This window comes from Canis lupus, chromosome X, assembly GCF_003254725.2.
Source record: "Canis lupus dingo isolate Sandy chromosome X, ASM325472v2, whole genome shotgun sequence".
Lineage (NCBI taxonomy): Eukaryota > Metazoa > Chordata > Mammalia > Carnivora > Canidae > Canis > Canis lupus.
The window spans coordinates 50,932,599-50,950,128 of NC_064281.1; the positions used below are offsets into that span (position 1 = coordinate 50,932,599).

General features: G+C 37.2%; 1 protein-coding gene across 5 annotated transcripts in view; it reads left to right on the plus strand.

The window, feature by feature from the left end:
- Positions 1-17,530, plus strand: part of HEPH (hephaestin) — a 110,553-nt gene that overhangs the window by 70,168 nt on the left and 22,855 nt on the right. For all 5 annotated transcript variants that reach the window (XR_007409374.1, XM_035712355.2, XM_025466063.3 and 2 more), the window contains exons 13-15: positions 364-577; positions 2,369-2,508; positions 3,250-3,381. Coding sequence is in view for 4 of the 5 variants with exons in the window: in XM_035712355.2 (XP_035568248.1) it covers positions 364-577; positions 2,369-2,508; positions 3,250-3,381 (486 nt within the window). In the remaining variant the exon portion in view is untranslated. The remainder of the gene's footprint in view (positions 1-363; positions 578-2,368; positions 2,509-3,249; positions 3,382-17,530) is intronic.

Below are 17,530 nucleotides of genomic sequence, written 5' to 3' on the forward strand. Positions count from 1 at the left end.
TATAGCTAACAAGTGTCATATGGTGACCAACTATCCCAGTTTGCTCAGAACTGAGCAGTTTCCACAGGGATATGGGATTTTCAGTGCTAAAACTAGGAAAGTCCTAGGTTAATAGGGAAGGGTTGGCCATCCTAGTGGCAAGAGTCTAGTTTTAAACCCAAACAATGTAGGTTTGGAGCCAGAGCTGTTAACTTCTGTGCTCACTGCTCTCAATAAACTTGTAATCATTTTTTATCCAATGCATAAAAGATCTTTATCTGAAATTATCCACTCTATGCAGTATGCTGAGAAAGATACAGGAAATCCTCCAGATGCTACACAGGGATATTCAGATTCAGTTTTTTCTCTCTATTCCTTCCTCAGGGATGTTTGAGATTTACTGCCAGGCAGGCAGCCATAGAGAATCAGGGATGAAGGCAGTCTATAATGTCTCCCAGTGTCCTGGCAACCAAGCCAACCATCACCAACGATACCAGGCTGCAAGAATCTACTACATCATGGCAGAAGAGGTAGAGTGGGACTATTGCCCTGACAGGAGCTGGGAACTGGAATGGCACAACCAGTCTGAGAAGGACAGGTAAGGCTTAAAGAAAATTCAGAGACTCTGGACCATTTCATGGATAAGGAAGATACTGAAATACTGAGAAAAGGAAACACTTATCTAAAGTAACCTAATAAGATACCAGCAAATCTGAAACAGGTGCTGGAATGCAGAAAAGCTGGAACTCGGTGATTCTTCTATATTGTTGTACTGTGGGTCTGAAGTAAAAGACCTTACCCACATCTTCATGGTCTTTATCTTTGCCTCTTTTCCTCTGGCTGCCAATAGCACCTACAGCAGAACTTAAATTTTACAGAGGTCTTACTCAAAGGCCTAAACACCCAAGCTTACCTGTCACTTGAAAAATGTCACCAATGTATAGGCTAATCTGTATAGCAGAAAAAAATAGAGTAGCTTGAGTGAGTTAGAATTTTATTTCTTGCTCAAATAATAGTATATATATGAGCAGCCCAGGGATAGTAGGTACACTAATCACTCATAATACTTTTTTCCATCTCTGAAACTAAGATGCCTATTCTAGTCATTCCCAGCAATTACAAAAGAGAAAATCAGTCCAGGGCAAGCAGCAGTATCTGTAAAGTCATAACCTAAAAAAACCACTTTCTTTCATAACCCATTATCCTAAACTTATTAATGTGTCCATGCCTAGCTGCAAGAAAGCCTGAGACTTGGAGGGGGTTGAGGGTTAGGCAAAATGAATGAAGGGTAGTAGGATATACAAGCTTCCAGCTATGCAATAAATAAGTCATGGAATAAAAGGCACAGCATAAGGAATAAAGTCAATGATTTTGTAATAGAGATGTATTGGGGAAGATGGTAGCTATACTTGTGGTGAACATAGCACAAATGTATACATTTATCAAATCACTATGTTTTACACATGAAGCTAATGTAACATTGTATGTCTACTCTAAGAAAAAATAAAGCCTGGAAAATATAATCTACAATCCACAGTTAAGTGGCCATGCACTCAGCTAAAATCTACATGATTATATTACTACCAAGAGAGAAGGAGAATGGAAACTTAAGAACAGTTTAGCAACTTCCACTACAATTTATTTTTGGTGTTCTTACAACTCTTTAGCAATTCTTGTCTTTTATGTTGGTTGTTGATGTTGAAGTCTTCTTGCGAACTTGTTCTGAAACCTAGAGAAAGTGAATTTTCTTCCCTGGGACTTAGTTTATTTATCTTTAAAGTGATGTTGTACACTTGAAATAACTTGATTAGAAGGAAATAAGGAAAAAGCAGCAGAGTTGCATCCAAGTGCTAGTTCCCTTTCTAGCTGACAGTATCAATGAAGATAAGTTGTCACTTCTGGGCCACTGATTCTCCCTCTACCTAACTAATTAGCCTGTTGGAGATGTCAAATAATAAAATAAATAATAAGGGTTTTTGTAAACAAGAAATCATCTCCAAGGAAGAATTTGTAAAATTCCATTTCCTCCTTACCTCTTCCCATTCCTTACTCTCCATCAGCAGCAGCAGTTAGTGCTCTCCTTTTACCCTATACCATGTCCTTTTGTCAAACTAATTCCATCTGAGACATCACTAAGACTAGAGTTAAAGATCAGGGCTTCTGATTCTTATTCCAGTGTTCTGGTCATATTAATTACATAAGTAGATATTTAAATCTGGCATCTTTATTGTGGTTATATAGCTAATATGGTGGGAAATCTGACATTAGAAGGAATATGTCTTCTTTTTCTTCTGTCTGTGATATGATGTTTGGTCTGACTTAGCTTTCTCATACCTGAAAATGAGGGGTCAAGGATCAGATGCTGATACCACTATTTGGATTCCTCTAGTTATGGTCACATTTTCCTGAGCAACCAGAATGGGCTCCTTGGTTCCAGATACAAGAAAGCTGTATTCAGAGAATACACTGATGGTACATTCAAGATCCCTCGGCCAAGAACTGGACCCGAGGAACACCTGGGAATATTAGGTAAGTGAGTTCCTCCTGGAATCTAGAGATTTATGTTGTTCTTAGAAAGGCAATGTAATATCAAGAAGGCATTTTTATTTCTATTAGTTTTTCCTTATATAATAGAACTATAGTAATCTAAAAAAAATCAGTCATAAAATAAGCAAAGTGGGGGAGGATTTATAAATTCTGCTGCAATGTGAACCATATTTTTTCCAGGATCTCTCTAGGGATCTCTGACAGTGATAGATTTTTTAAAAGTACTGAAGTTAGGGGAACTCAGGAACATGAAAGAGTAAGAAATAAACTACAAGGAATCATTATTACCTTTGTACCCCAGTTTAATTATTGATGCAGTTTCTTCATTTTGTAGGGGCCAATGAGTTTCTTCACTCTTTTCTCACACAGAAGAAACCTATTGGCCCTTGCAGAGAGCCCGTTTTTATTTTTTTTAACTCTGTGTGAAACTCTCAGTCCTTACTGACAGTGATTCCACAGATTCCTGAGATATCCTTGTGATATTAGATAAATGATAGATAGGTAGGTAGATATATAAACAATAGATTTGGTGTGAAAAAATAATGATAATTAGAAGCACAATCTTCTTGTTGAAGTACCCTCATCCTGTAGGTACCAGTATCAGTTTAAGAGCCTCTGAATTTAAAAAAGGGAGCTCCTATGAATGTCCTTTTCTTTAATGCCATTAGTATCCTTCTCCCACTACCCCACAAAAGACTTTCCTCTTTTTTTTGCGTATATTAGGTCCACTTCTCAGAGGAGAGATTGGTGATATCCTAACTGTGGTGTTCAAGAATAATGCCAGCCGCCCCTATTCTGTGCATGCCCATGGAGTGCTAGAATCTAGCACTGGTTGGCCACTAGCCGCTGCACCTGGTGAGTGAAAACACTTAGCTGAAGGGACAAAGGATATGTAGTACCTCTGCTTCAGCCCTCTGGCTTGTCTCTCTTTTTTTTTTCATTGCTCTTAGAGAGCTTAAACAAGAATATTAATCACAGCCTGAGTCTATTTATTTAATTGTTATTATTTTTTAACAGTCTGAGTTTATCTCTATGAAATACTCATTTTCAATCTCAGAATAGGGTACATAACTTAGGTCTTTACTTTTACCAGACATCGTTATACTGGTCACACATGGAACCTTATCCTGGACTTAAACCTGGATACAGATTGATCTTCTAATCTAGATATGAAGTTAACCTTGGCTATAGTCTGAGCATCTAATCATGGCTAGAGAGTGACCTGTCCCAGACCACAAATTGATCCTTAACCTCAGCTATTGATAAGGATATTGTCCTCTTATTACAGACTAAATTTTAACTCCAGTCATATACTGAGTTCGTAATACTGAAACGTAGGATGGACAGAATCTGGATCACATTGATTTCCATCCATTTATTTATTGGATAAATGCTTACTGGCAGCCTAGTTGGTGAAGAGACAATTTTACAAGTTATGGATGTAGTGAGAAATAATACATGTTCCTACTTTTAAAAAGATAGGCTATTGGGATGCCTGTGTGGCTCGGTGGTTGAATGTCTGCTTTCTACTCAGGGCATGATCCTGGGGTTCTGGGATTGAGTCCCACATCAGGCTCCCCATGGGGATCCTGCCTTTCCCTCTAACTATGTCTCTGCCTCTCTCTGTGTGTCTCTCATGAACAAATGGATGCTATTTTTTTTTAAAAAAAAGGCTATTATGATCGAGATACAAGTAAACTTATTTTTGTAATGCAGTGTCTTACGTGTTAGTAGCAGTTTTTAATGTGTGCTGGAAAGGTATTTAAAAAGGGTACCTAGAAAGGACATCTAAAATTGTAGCATAGTAGGTGGACCCAGGACTCCTCTTGTCCACTGAACAAAAATAGATAACATTTGGATCATTCTGAATACTTAAGAGATCAGCCTATGAATGGACAAAACACATTCCACAAATAGAGGAAGAGAAGAGCCACACTGAGGAAGTCAAGAAATATAGAGACATAGTTTAGGGGAGAAATGGATTGTGTGTGCCGCAGAGGGGAGGGAGCCCTGGTCACAAGAAAAGACACATGAAAGTGGAGCACAGAGGGTAATGAAAGGGAGAACATGTCTTCAAAGCCATGAGCTGGAAAAATGATAAGAGCTGATTTTCATGAGTTTTTGTAACAAGCAGGGCTTAAAGACTGGAGTTTTAAAGGTCAACAGGCAACTAAGGCATTCAGGGGGGAGATTGCTCTTCTTGGAGCACATCTGTAAGAGATGGTGTTCATAGAGATGCCTCTTTGGTGATAAAAGAGCCAGCAGGTGCCATATTCCTCCCCTGCCCCTTCATATAGGCACAGAGCCACCTGCCAAGGGCAATTTGGCCCAACACATGCTGCCTAGCATGCTTGCTCCAAGTCCCATGCCCCTGTGTTCTGGTGCAACTGCCTGTCTTGAGTAAATCTGCATTAGTTCCAGCACAAGAAGACCCTTCCAAGAAGACCAGTGTAGGTCTTCCTGCCCCCATATCACATTCTTAAAGTTTGTAGTTTTAAATGTCGGCAGGCATGGATGGAATAGAGCCTGGAAGGCACTGAGATGCTCCTAGAGAGAAGTCAGGAAAAAACCTAGAGACGGACAACATGAAGACAACAATCTGAAAAACACCTGGAATGCACAGGAGGAAATTATTTTCTCCTCTGGAAGTGATTTCCTGAAAGCAACAAGCAAATAAACACCTCTGCTGGGACAAAGGAACTGGCTGTTGCCATTGCCCTACCTCAGCATAAGCACAGAACCACTGCAGTAGTGTCTACACAGAGCACAGAACTGACACTGGCTGCCTAACCTGCTTACACCAAGTCTCATACCCATGCATTCTGCCAGTACTGCCCTTCTTGGTCAAGCTTGAGTAACTCCCAGTGAGTAGGACCCTTACCCAGAAGACCAGCAGAAACCCCCAACCACACCATATCTCCCAAATGGAGATATATGCAAGACTTCAGTGCTAGAAGAAGTATTAGGTATCATTTAACACGCAGATCTGTGCACACCTAGATAAACCTCACTGCATTCTGTCTAATGTCCAAACTCTGCCATAAGCAGGCAAGGAAAGTCTCTGCAGAGGACTGTCCTGAAGAATAGAGCAACCAAAACACATCAGCAGAGTGAACGCAGTACACAAAAGAGACACTCTGAAGTTCCAGGCCATGGACACTATATGGCCTCTTCTTCATAAAGCCATTATTCTCAGAAATAAGAAACAAACCAGGATTTTATAGCACAGAGAAGACAGTAACTTAAACAAAAATACCAAGATGAGAGAATTTATCCCAAATGAAACAAGATAGGATCATGGCCAGAGATCTAATCAAAACAGATATAACTAACATGCTTGGAACTGAGTAGGAAAATTAGAGAGGGAGACAAACCATGAGAGACTCCTAACTCTGGGAAACAAAGGGTTGCAGAATGGAAGGTGGGTGGGGGAATGGAGTAGCTGGGTGATGGGCATTGAGGAGGGCACTTGATGGGATGAGCACTGGGTGTTATACAATATGTTGGCAAATTGAATTTAAATTAAAAAAGTAAAATTAATTAATTAAAAAACTAACATGCCTGATGGAGAATTTAAAGCAACCACAAGGATACTCTCTGGAATTGAGAAAAAATGGAAAACTTAAGGGAAGCCCATAAGGCAGAGATAAAAGAGTTAACAAAGAATAAGCCAGAAATGAAAAAAAAAACACAATAATTGAGATTTGAAACAGACTGGATGTAATGAACACAATGATAGAAGAAGCAGAGGGACAAATATATGATATAGAAGATAGAATATTGGAAAATAATGAAGCTGAACAAAAGAGAGAAAGAATAATTATGGAACATGAGAATAGATTACAGAAATCAGTGATGCCATCAACCATAAAAGAATTTATATCATAAGAAGGAAAAGGAGAAGAGAAAGAAAAAGAGGATGAAAAATTTATTTGAGGAAATTATAGCTGAATACTTCCCCAAACTAGGGAAAGAGACAGACATTCAAATCCAAGAAGCACAGAAAACACCCATTAAAATAAACAAAAGTAGACCAATATCAACATACATTGTAATTAAATTTGAAAAAATATAGTAATACAGAAAAAACTCCTAAAGGCAGAAAGACAAAAGAAATCTGTAACGTAAAAAGGAAGACTCATCTAAGCTACAGATCTCTCCGCAGAAATTTGGCAAGCCAGAGAGTATGATATATTCAAAGTGTTGAATGAAAAAAAAAAATCTGCAGCCAAGAATGCTCTATACAGCAATGTTATCATTCAGAATAGAAGGAGAGATAAATAGTTCTCAAACAACAACTAAAGGAGACTATGACCACTAAACCAACCCTGCAAGAAATATTAAAGGGGACACTTTGAGTGTGAAGAAAAGACCAAAAGTGAAAAGAAAGTAAATAATCAGAGAAAATCTCCAGAGAAATGGCAATAACACATATCTATCAATAATAATTCTGAGGGGATCCCTGGGTGGCGCAGCGGTTTGGCGCCTGCCTTTGGCCCAGGGCACAATCCTGGAGACCTGGGATCAAATCCCACGTCGGGCTCCCGGTGCATGGAGCCTGCTTCTCCCTCTGCCTGTGTCTCTGCCTCTCTCTCTCTCTCTCTCTCTCTCTCTCTCCCTGTGTGACTATCATAAATAAATAAAAATTAAAAAAAATAATAACTCTGAGTGTAAATGGACTAAACCTTCAATCAAAAGACATAGGGTGTGAGAATGGGAAAAAAAAACTATATATATATATATATATATATATATATATATATATATTCTGCCTACACTCATTTTAGGCCTAAAGTCACCTGCAGATTGAAAGAGGGGATGGAGAAACATTTATCATGCAAATGGATATCAAAAGAAAACTAGAGGAGCAATACTTGTATCAGACATCTAGACTTTAAAACAAAGACTGTAACAAGAGATGAAGAAGAGCACTATATCACAATAAAGGGGACTATCCAACAAGAAGATCTAAAAACTAAATATTTATGCCTCCAACTTGGGTGCATCCAAATATATTAAACAGTAACAAATATAAAGGAACTTACTGATAATAACGCAATAATAATAGGGTACTTTAATACCCCACCTACAGCAATGAACAGATCATCTAAGAAGAAAATCAACAGGGAAACAATGGCTTTGAATGACACACTGGACCAAATGGACTTCACAGATATATTCAGAACATTTCATCATAAAGCTGCAGAATACAAATTCTTTCCAAATGCACATGGTATATTCTCCAGAATAGACCACATACTAGATCACAAATAAGGCTTCAAATTGTAGAAAAAAATGAGACAATACCATACATATTTTTTATCATGGTTCTATGAAACTTGAAGTCAACCACAAGAAAAAATTTGGAAAGGCCACAAATACATGGAAGTTAAACAACATGCTACTAAAGAATGAGTGGATCATCAGGATATCAAAGAAGAAATTTTTAAAAAGCACAGGGAAACAAATAAAAATGAAACCACAACGCTCCAAAAACTTTGTGGTGCAGCAAAAGTACTCATAAAGGGGAAGTATATAGCAGTAGAGGCCTGTCTCAAAAACAAAACAAAACAAAACAAAGAATCTCAAATAAACAACCTAACATTACATATAAGGAAAAAGAAATTAAACCTAAAGCCAACAGAAGAAATGAAATAATAAATATTAGAGCAAAAATAAATTGTATAGAAGATAACAACAACGAAAGACCAAACCAAACCAAACAAACCTGAAAAAAACAATAGGATGGATCAATGAAACCAGGAACTGATTCTTTAAACTAATTAATAAAATTGATAAAAGTCTATCCAGACTTATCAAAAAGAAAGGAGAAAGGACCCAAATAAATAAAATCACAAAAAGAGAGGAGAAATAACAACCAACACCACAGAAATACAATTATAAGAGAATATGATGGAAAATTATATGCAAATTGACAACCTGAAAGAAATAAATAAATTGCTAGAAACATATAAACTACCAAAACTGAAACAGGAAGAAACAGAAAATTCAAACACTAGATCAAAGAAATTGAATCAGTAATCAAAAATCTCACAACAAACAGCACCTGTGTGGCATAGTTAGCATCTGACTCTTGGTTTTGTCTCAGGTCATGATCTCTCAGTTGTGAGATCCATGCTCAATTGCAAGATCCTAGGGTAGTTCTGTTTTTAACGTCATTAATTAATTTGGGAGAGAGGGAGGGACAGAGGGAGGGATAGAGAATCTTCAGCTGGCTCCATGCCAAACTCAGAGACCAACATGAGGCATGATCTCACAACCCTGAGATCATGACCTAAGCCAAAAGAAAGATTCTGATGCTTTACCAAATGAACCACCCAAGTGCCCCTTATTTTTAACTTTTGAAGAACCTCCATACTGTTTTCCAGATTGGCTGCACCAGTTTGCTTTCCTGCCAATAGTTTAAGAGGGTTCCTCATTCTTCACATCCTTGCTGACATTTGTTGTTGTGTTGTTGAATTTAGCCTATCCGAATGGTATGAAATGATATCTCATTGTAGTCTTGATTTGCATTTCTCTCATAATAGGTGACAATAAGCATCTTCTCATGTATCTGTTGGTCATCTCGATGTTTTCTTTGGAAAAATGCCTATTCATGTCTTCTGCCCATTTTTAGTTGGATTTTTTTTGAGTGTTGTGTTTTATAAGTTCTCTATATATTTTAGAAACTAGCCCTTTATCAGTTGTTATTTGCAAATATTTTACCCCATTCAGCAGGTTGCCTTTTAGTTTTGTTGATTATTTGCTTTGCTGTGCAGGAGCTTTTTATTTTGATGATGTTCTAATAGTCTATTTTTCCTTTTGCTTTCCTTGTCTGAAGAAATATATCTGGAAAGAAGTTGCTACAGCCAATATAGATTTGCTCTGGATTCAAGGATTTTTATGGTTTTAGATCTCACATTAAGGTCTTTAATTCATTTTGAATTTATTTTTGTGTATGGTTTAAGAAAGTGGCCAAGTTTCATTTTTGACATGTTACTATCCATTTTCCCGACACCATTTTTGGAAGAGACATTCTTTATGTCATTGTATATTCTTTTCTACTTTGTTGAAGATTAACTGCCCATATAGTTGTGGGCTCATTTTTGGGCTTTCTAGTTTAATCTATTGAACTGTGTGTCTATTTCTGTACCAGTACCATACTGTTTGAATTACAGCAGCTTTGTAATATAACTTGATGTCAGGAATAGTGATGCCTCCAGCCCTGCTTTTCTTTTTCAAGGTTGCTTTGGCTATTTGGGGTCTGTCGTGGTTTCATACAAATTTTAGGATTAATTTTTCTAGCTCTGTGAAAAAATGCTCATGGAATTTTGATAGGAATTGCATATAATATTTAGATTGCTTTGGGTAGTAGAGACTCTTTAACAATATTTATTCTTCCAATACATGAGCATAGAATGTATTTACATTTCTTTGTGTCATCTTCAATTTCTCTATAGTTTTAAGAGTAAAGTACTTCACCACTTTGGTTAGATTTATTCTAAATATTTTATTGTTTTTGTGTAATTGTAAATGGTATTAATTCCTTAATTTCTCTTTATACTGTTTCATTATTGGCATATAGAAATGCAACAGGGGATCCCTGGGTGGCTCAGCGGTTCAGCACCTGCCTTTGGCCCAGGGCGTGACCCTGGAGTCCTGGGATCGAGTCCCGCATCAGGCTCCGGGCATGGAGCCTGCTTCTCCCTCTGCCTGTGTCTCTGCCTCTCTCTCTCTCTCTCTCTCTCATCATGAATAAATAAATAACATTTAAAAAAAAAAAAGAAATGCAACAGATTTCTGTACCTTGATTTTGAATCCTATGAGTTCACCAAATTTGTTTATCAGTTCCAGAAGTTTTTTGGTGGAAACTTTTGGGTTTTTAATGTGTAGTATCATGAAATCTGCAAGTAGTGGAAGTTTTACTGCTTCATTACTGATTTGGATGCTTTTTTATTGCTCTTTGTTGTCTGATTGCTGAGGCTAGGTCTTCCAGTAGTATGTTAAATAACAGCAGTGAGAGTGGACATCCCTATCTTGTTCCTGACTGTAGAGGAAAAATTCTGTTTTTCCACAATGAGGATATTAGCTGTGGATTTTTCACATATGCTGTTTATTATTTTGAGGTATGTTCTCTCAAACTCAACTTTGCTGAGGGTCTTTATTGTGAATGGATGGTGTACTTTGTCAAATGCTTTTTCTTCATTTAATGAAATGATCATGTGGCTCTTATCATTTATTTCATTAATGTGATGTATCACGCTGATTGCTTTGTGAATATTTAACCACCCTTGCAACCCAGGAATAAATCCCAATTGCTTGTGGTGAATGATTTTTTTTAATGTATTACTGGATTTAGTTTGCTAGCATTTTATTGAGAATTTATGCATTTGTGTTCATCATGGATACTGGCCTGTAGTTTTCTTTCTAAGCGGTGTCTTTATCTGGCTTGGTATTAGGGTAATAATGGCCTTATAGAATAAATGGAGAAGTTCCTTCCTTTCCTAGTTTCTGGAATAGTTTCAGAAGAGTAGATATTTTTTTAAAGATTTTATTTATTTATTTATTAGAGAGAGAGAGAGAGAGAAAGAGAGAGAGGCAGAGACACAGGCAGAGGGAGAAGCAGGCTCCATGCAGGGAGCCCAATGTGGGACTCGATCCCGGGTCTCCAGGATCAGGCCCTGGGCTGAAGGCGGCGCTAAACTGCTGGGCCACCCGGGCTGCCCCAGAAGAGTAGATATAGACTCTTCTTTACATGTTTGGTAGAATTTGCCTTTGCCTATGAGGCAATTTGGTCCTCAGATTTTATTTTTTGGGAGTTTTTTCTTTCTTTCAAGGTTTTATTTTTAAGTAATCTCTACACCCAACGTGCTGCTCTAACTTTCAACCCTGAGATCTAGAGTTGCATGCTTTCCCAACTGAGCCATCCGGGAGCACTCTGTTAGATGTCTTTTGATTACTGATACAATTTCTTTTGTTATCAGTCTGTTTAAATTTTCTATTTCTTCCTTTTACAGTTTTTATAATTTATATGTTTCTAGAAATGTATCTAGCTCTTCCAGGTTGTCCAATTTGTTGGCATATAGTTTTTCATAATATTTTCCTATATTTATTTGTATTTCTGTGGTGTTGTTATTTTTTCTCTCTCCTTTGTGATTTTTAAATACTTGGTTCTTTTGTCTTTTATTTCTGATATGTCTGAATAGAGATTTATCACTTTTGCTAATTTTTCAAAGAACCATCCCCTGGTTTCATTCATCTGTTCAACTGTTTGTTATTGTTCTTTTTGTTGTTTTGTCTCTATATCATTTATTTCCACTCTAAACATTATTATATCCTTCCTTCTACTGGCTTTAGGCTTTGTTTTTTGTTCTTTTTCTAATTCTTTTAGGTGCAAAGTTAGGTTGTTTATTTGAGATTTTGGTTGTTTTTTGTGGTAGGCCTGTATTGTTATAGACCCTCTTAGGATCTCTTAGGTACCTCCTAGGACCACTTTTGCTGCATCCCAAAGCTGTCAGATTATCATGTTTTTAATTTTCATTTGTTACCATGTATTTTTAAAAATTTATCCTTTGATTTCCTGGTTAACCTATTCATTGTTTATTAGCATATTGATTAGCCTCCATGTATTTGTGGTCTTTCCAGATTTTTTCTTATGGTTGACTTCTAGTTTCATAGCATTGTGGTCCGAAAAATTGCATGGTAAAAGACTTCAGTCTTTCTGTATTTGTTGAGGCCTTATTTGCAATCTAATATGTGATATATCCCAGAGAATGTTCTATGTGTACTTGAAAATAATGTGTATTCTGCTGTTTAATGATGGAATGTTTTGAATATATCTGTTATGGCCATCTGGTCTAGTGTGTCCTTCAGATCCATTGCTTCCTTGTTCATTTTTCTGTTTAGATGATCTCTCCATTGGTTTAAGTGGGTGTTAATTCCCTATTATTACTGTATTTTTGTCAATTAGTTCCTTATTTTTGTTATTGTTTTATACATTTGGATGCTTCTGTGTTGGGTGCTTAATATTTAAAGTTGTTACATATATTTTTTGGATTCCCCCCTTTATTATGATATACTGCCCTTCTTCGTTTCTTGTTATAGTCTTTGTTTTGAAGTCTAGTTTGTCCAATAGAAGTATTTCTACCCCTGGTTCCTTTTGGTATTAAATTTTATGATAAATGTTTCTCCATCCCCTCCCTTTCAATCTATAGATGTCTTTATATCTAAAATGAATCTCTTATAGGCAGCATATAGATGGGTCTTGGGTTTTTTTTAATCCATTCTGGCACCCTATAGCTTTAGATTGGAGTCTTTAGTCCACTGACATCCAAAGTAATTATTGATAGATATGTGTTTATTGTCATTATATTATTTCTTTTGTTGTTTCTGGAGATGTTCTCTGATCCTTTTTTGTCTTTATCTTTTTCATGTTTTGCTGCTTCTATTTAGTTATATTTTTGGATTTTTTTCTCTTGATTCTTTGCAAGTTTATTAATGGTTTCTGATATGTTGTTACCATTATGTTGTATATAACCTTTTCTGGAAATAGCAGTCTATGTTAAGGTAATGGTCATTCAAGTTTGAACCCATTAATTTCTTCTCTCCTCCAAACATTTCAGGTAAGTGTTATTATATTTTATATCATTTCTGTGTGTGTCAGTTCCTTCAATGATTTTTTACAGAAATATTCATTTTTACTGTTTTTGTGTTTCCTGCCTTTACACTGTCATTTTTGGTTTCTCCTTTGCATTCAGAGTGTCCCCTTTAATATTTCTTACAGGGTTAGTTTAGTGGTCATGAACTCCTTTAATTTTTGTCTGGGAAGCTCTTTATCTCTCATTTTATTTTTTAAAAGTTTTTTTGCATTTAATTTTTTATTTTAATTTAAATGTAATTTAAGTAACATACTGTATTATTAGTCTCAGAGGTGGAATTTGGTGATTTACTAGTTGCTTGTAACACCCAGTACCCATTACTTCAAGTGCCCTCCCTAATTCCCATTACCCTATTACCCCATCACCTAATTACCCCATCCCTCCAGCCACCTCCCTTCCACCAACCCTTAGTTTGTTTCCTATAGTTAAGAGTCGCTCATGGTTTCCCTCCCTCTCTGTTTTCATCTTATTTTATTTTTTCCTTTCCTTCCCCTGTGTTCATATCTTTTTCTTTTTAAATCCCACATATGAGTGAAATCATACGGTATTTGTCTTTCTCTGACTGACTTATTTCACTTAGCATAATACCTTCTAGTTCCATCTATGTCACTGAAAAAGGCAAGGTTTCATTCTTTTTGATTGCCGAATAATACAGAATACCGTAAAGTAGAATTATTTATCCATTCATCTGTCGATGAACATCTAGGCTCTTTCCATAACTTGGTTATTATAGATAATGCTGCTATAAACATCGGGGTGCATGTTTCCCTTTAATTAGTGTTTTTCCATCCGTTGAGTAAATACCTAGTAGTGTAATCACTGGATCATAGGGTAGTTTTACTTTTAACTTTTTGAGGAACTTCTGTACTGTTTTCCAGAGTGGCTGCACCAATTTGCATTCCTACCAACAATGTAAAAGGGTTCCCCTTTCTCTGCATTCTAGCCAATATCTGTTGTTTCCTGAGTTGTTAATTTTAGCAATTCTGACTGGTGTGAGGTGATTATCTCATTTTGATTTGTATTTCCCTGATGCTGAATAGTATTGAGCATTTCAGAACAGACAGTTCTCTAAAGAAGACATACATATATCCTTCTATTCTGAATGATAACCTTCTTGGATAAAATATTCTTGGCTGCAGATTTTCCCCATTCATCCCTTTGAATATATTATACCACATCCTCTGGCTTGCCAGGATTCTGTTGAAAAATCTCTAGCTAGCCATATGGGTTTGCCTTAGTAAGTAAAAACTTCTTTTGTCCTGCTGCTTTTACATTTTTATTTATCATTATATTTTGTCAACTTAATTACAATATGTCTTGGTGTTGTCCTGTTTTAGTTGATTTTGATGGTAATTCTCAGGATATCTGTTTCTTTCCCCTAGATAAGGAAAGTTTTCATCTATTATTTCTTCAAATAATTTTTCTGCGCCCTTTTTTTGTCTTCTTTTGGGACTCCTATAATAGGAATGTTATTACAGTTGATGGAGTCATTGAGTTCCCTCAGTTCATTCTCGTGTTCATAATTATTCTTTTTCTTATTTTGTTCAGCTTCATTACTTCCCATTACTTTGTTTCCTCGGTCACAAATCCATTCTTCTGCTTCTTCTAGCCTGCTGTTCATGCATCAAACATGAAACATTGTTTATTGCAGTCTTCATCTCTGATTGTTTCTTTGTTAACTCTTATCTCGGTGGTAAGGGTCTCACTGATGTCTTCTATTTTTTTTCTCAAGCCAAGTGAGTACCCTTATAATCATTATTTTAAATTCTTCATCCAGCATGTTACTTAGATCTATGGCTGTGGCCTATCTTTTGCTTTCATTTGGGATAAATTCCTCTTCATATTTTGTCTGTTTGCCTTCTTCTGTGTTTTGGAAAAACCAGTTATGTCTCCTGCCTCTAAAAGTAATGTCCTTATGAAGATGTTATGTATTTCCTGGGGCCTGGTGCTTCAGGGAGTTTCTCTGGTGTGTGCTGCATACACTCTGCTGTTGTGTTTTGGCAGTTCTTTCCTTCGGGCCAGTCTATAGAGGTTCTCCTTGCCTGTTGTGGGCAGTGATTGGTTCTGGCCTGAATGTGGTGAGTTTTAATTGGGTGCAGTCTTCTGCTTGTGAAATGAACCTTGTCATCACCTTTGCAGGAAGTGAGGCCCTGCAAACTTTCTGATCCAGAGACATGGTATGTGCAGGTGTTTGTTCCACTCTTCTTGGGCAAGTGCACACCACACTGGGACTGAGGCACATGTGAGTGTGAAGGAGGGAAGTTTCACTAGAGCGCAGGTGATAGGCCTTGGTGTAAGCATGTAGAGAACCAGTAATGGTACTATGCTGCTTCCCACAGGTGGCTCTGGGTTTATACTGAGAGGTAGGAGAGGAACATGGTGTTGGCCAGTGCCTGTGTTCCTAGAGAGGTGTCTCCCTGAACATTGACTCTCAGCAACACACTCTGAGAAGAGCAAATTATCTCCCTACTATGTGCCTCAGGCATTATTCAGATATCTGTTTCCATGATGGCTGCCCCAGAAATGTTTTCCTTTCTTTTTTACTTTTTTGCATATTTATTTTATTGAAGTTCAATTTGTCAACATATAGCATAACACCTAGTACTCATCCTGCCAAGTGTTCCCCTCAGTGCCCATCAGCCAGTCACCCCAACCCCCCGCCCACCTCCACTTCAACTACCCAGAGTTGTACATTTCCCAGAGTTAGGTGTCTCTCATGTTTGGTCACACTCACTGATATTTTCACTCATTATCTCTCCTTTCCCTTTATTCCCTTTCACTAATTTTTATATTCCCCAAATGAATTAGACCATATAATGTTTGCCCTTTTCGATTTACTTATTTCACTCAGCATAATACCCTCCAGGTCCATCCACGTTGAAGCAAATGGTGGGTATTTGTTATTTCTAATGGCTGAGGAATATTCCATTGTATACATACACCACATCTTCTTTATCCATTCATCTTTTGATGGACACCAAGGCTCCTTCCACAGGTTGGCTATTGTGAACATTGCTGCTATAAACATCAGGGAGCAGGTGTCCCAGAGTTTCACTGCATCTGTATCTATGAGGTAAATCTCCAATAGTGCAATTGGTGAGTTATAAGACAGATCTATTTTTAACTCTTTGAGGAACCTCCAAACAGTTTTCCAGAGTGGCTGTACCAGTTCACATTCCCAAAAACAGTGCAAGAGGGTTACCCTTTCTCCACATCCTCTCCAACATTTGTTGTTCTTGTCTTGTGAATTTTCACCATTCTCACTGGTGTGAGGTGGTATCTCATTGTGGTTTTGATTTGTATTTCCCTGATGACCAGGGATGTGGATCATTTTCTCATGTGCTTGTTGGCCATGTCCATGCCTTCCTCTGTGAAATTTCTGTTCATGTCTATTGCCCATTTCAGGATTGGATTGTTTGTCTCTTTGCTGTTGATTTGAATAAGTTTTTAGAGATCTTGGATACCAGCCCTTTATCTGATAGGTCATTTGCAAATATCTTCTCCCATTCTATAGGTTGTCATTTACTTTTGTTGACTGTTTCTTTTGCTGTGCAAAAGCATTTTATCTTGATGAAGTCCCCAAAATTTTTGCTTTTCTTTCTCTTGCCTTCATGGATGTATCTTGCAAGAAGTTGCTCTGGCCAAGTTCAAAAAGGGTGTTTCCTGTGTTTTCCTCTAGGATTTTGATGGATTTTTGCCTCACATTTAGATCTTTCATCCATTTTGAGTTTATCTTTGTGTATGGTGTAAGAGAATGGTCTAGTTTCATTCTTCTGCATGTGGATGTCCAATTTTCCCAGCACCATTTATTGAAGAGACTGTCTTTTTTCCAGTGGATAGTCTTTCCTCCTTTGTCGAATATTAGTTGACTGTAAAGTTGAGGGTCCACTTCTGGAATCTGTATTCTGTTCCATTGATCTATGTGTCTGATTTTGTGCCAGTACCACACTGTCGTGATGACCACAGCTTTGTAGTACAAACTGAAATCTGGCATTGTGATGACTCCGGCTCTGATTTTCATTTTTAATATTCCCTTGGTATTAGGGGTCTTTTCTGAATCCACACAAATCTTAAGATGATTTGTTCCAACTCTCTGAAGAATGTCCATGGTATTTTGATAGGGATCGCAATGAATGTGTAAATTTCCCTGGGTAGCATGGGCATATTCACAATATTAATTCTTCCAATCCATGAGCATGAAATATTTTTCCATCTCTTTGTGTCTTCTTCAATTTCTTTCAGAAGTGTTCTATAGTTTTTAGGGTATAGATCCTTTACCTCTTTGGTGAGATTTATTCCTAGGTATCTTATGCTTTTGGGCGCAATTGTCAATGGGATTGACTCCT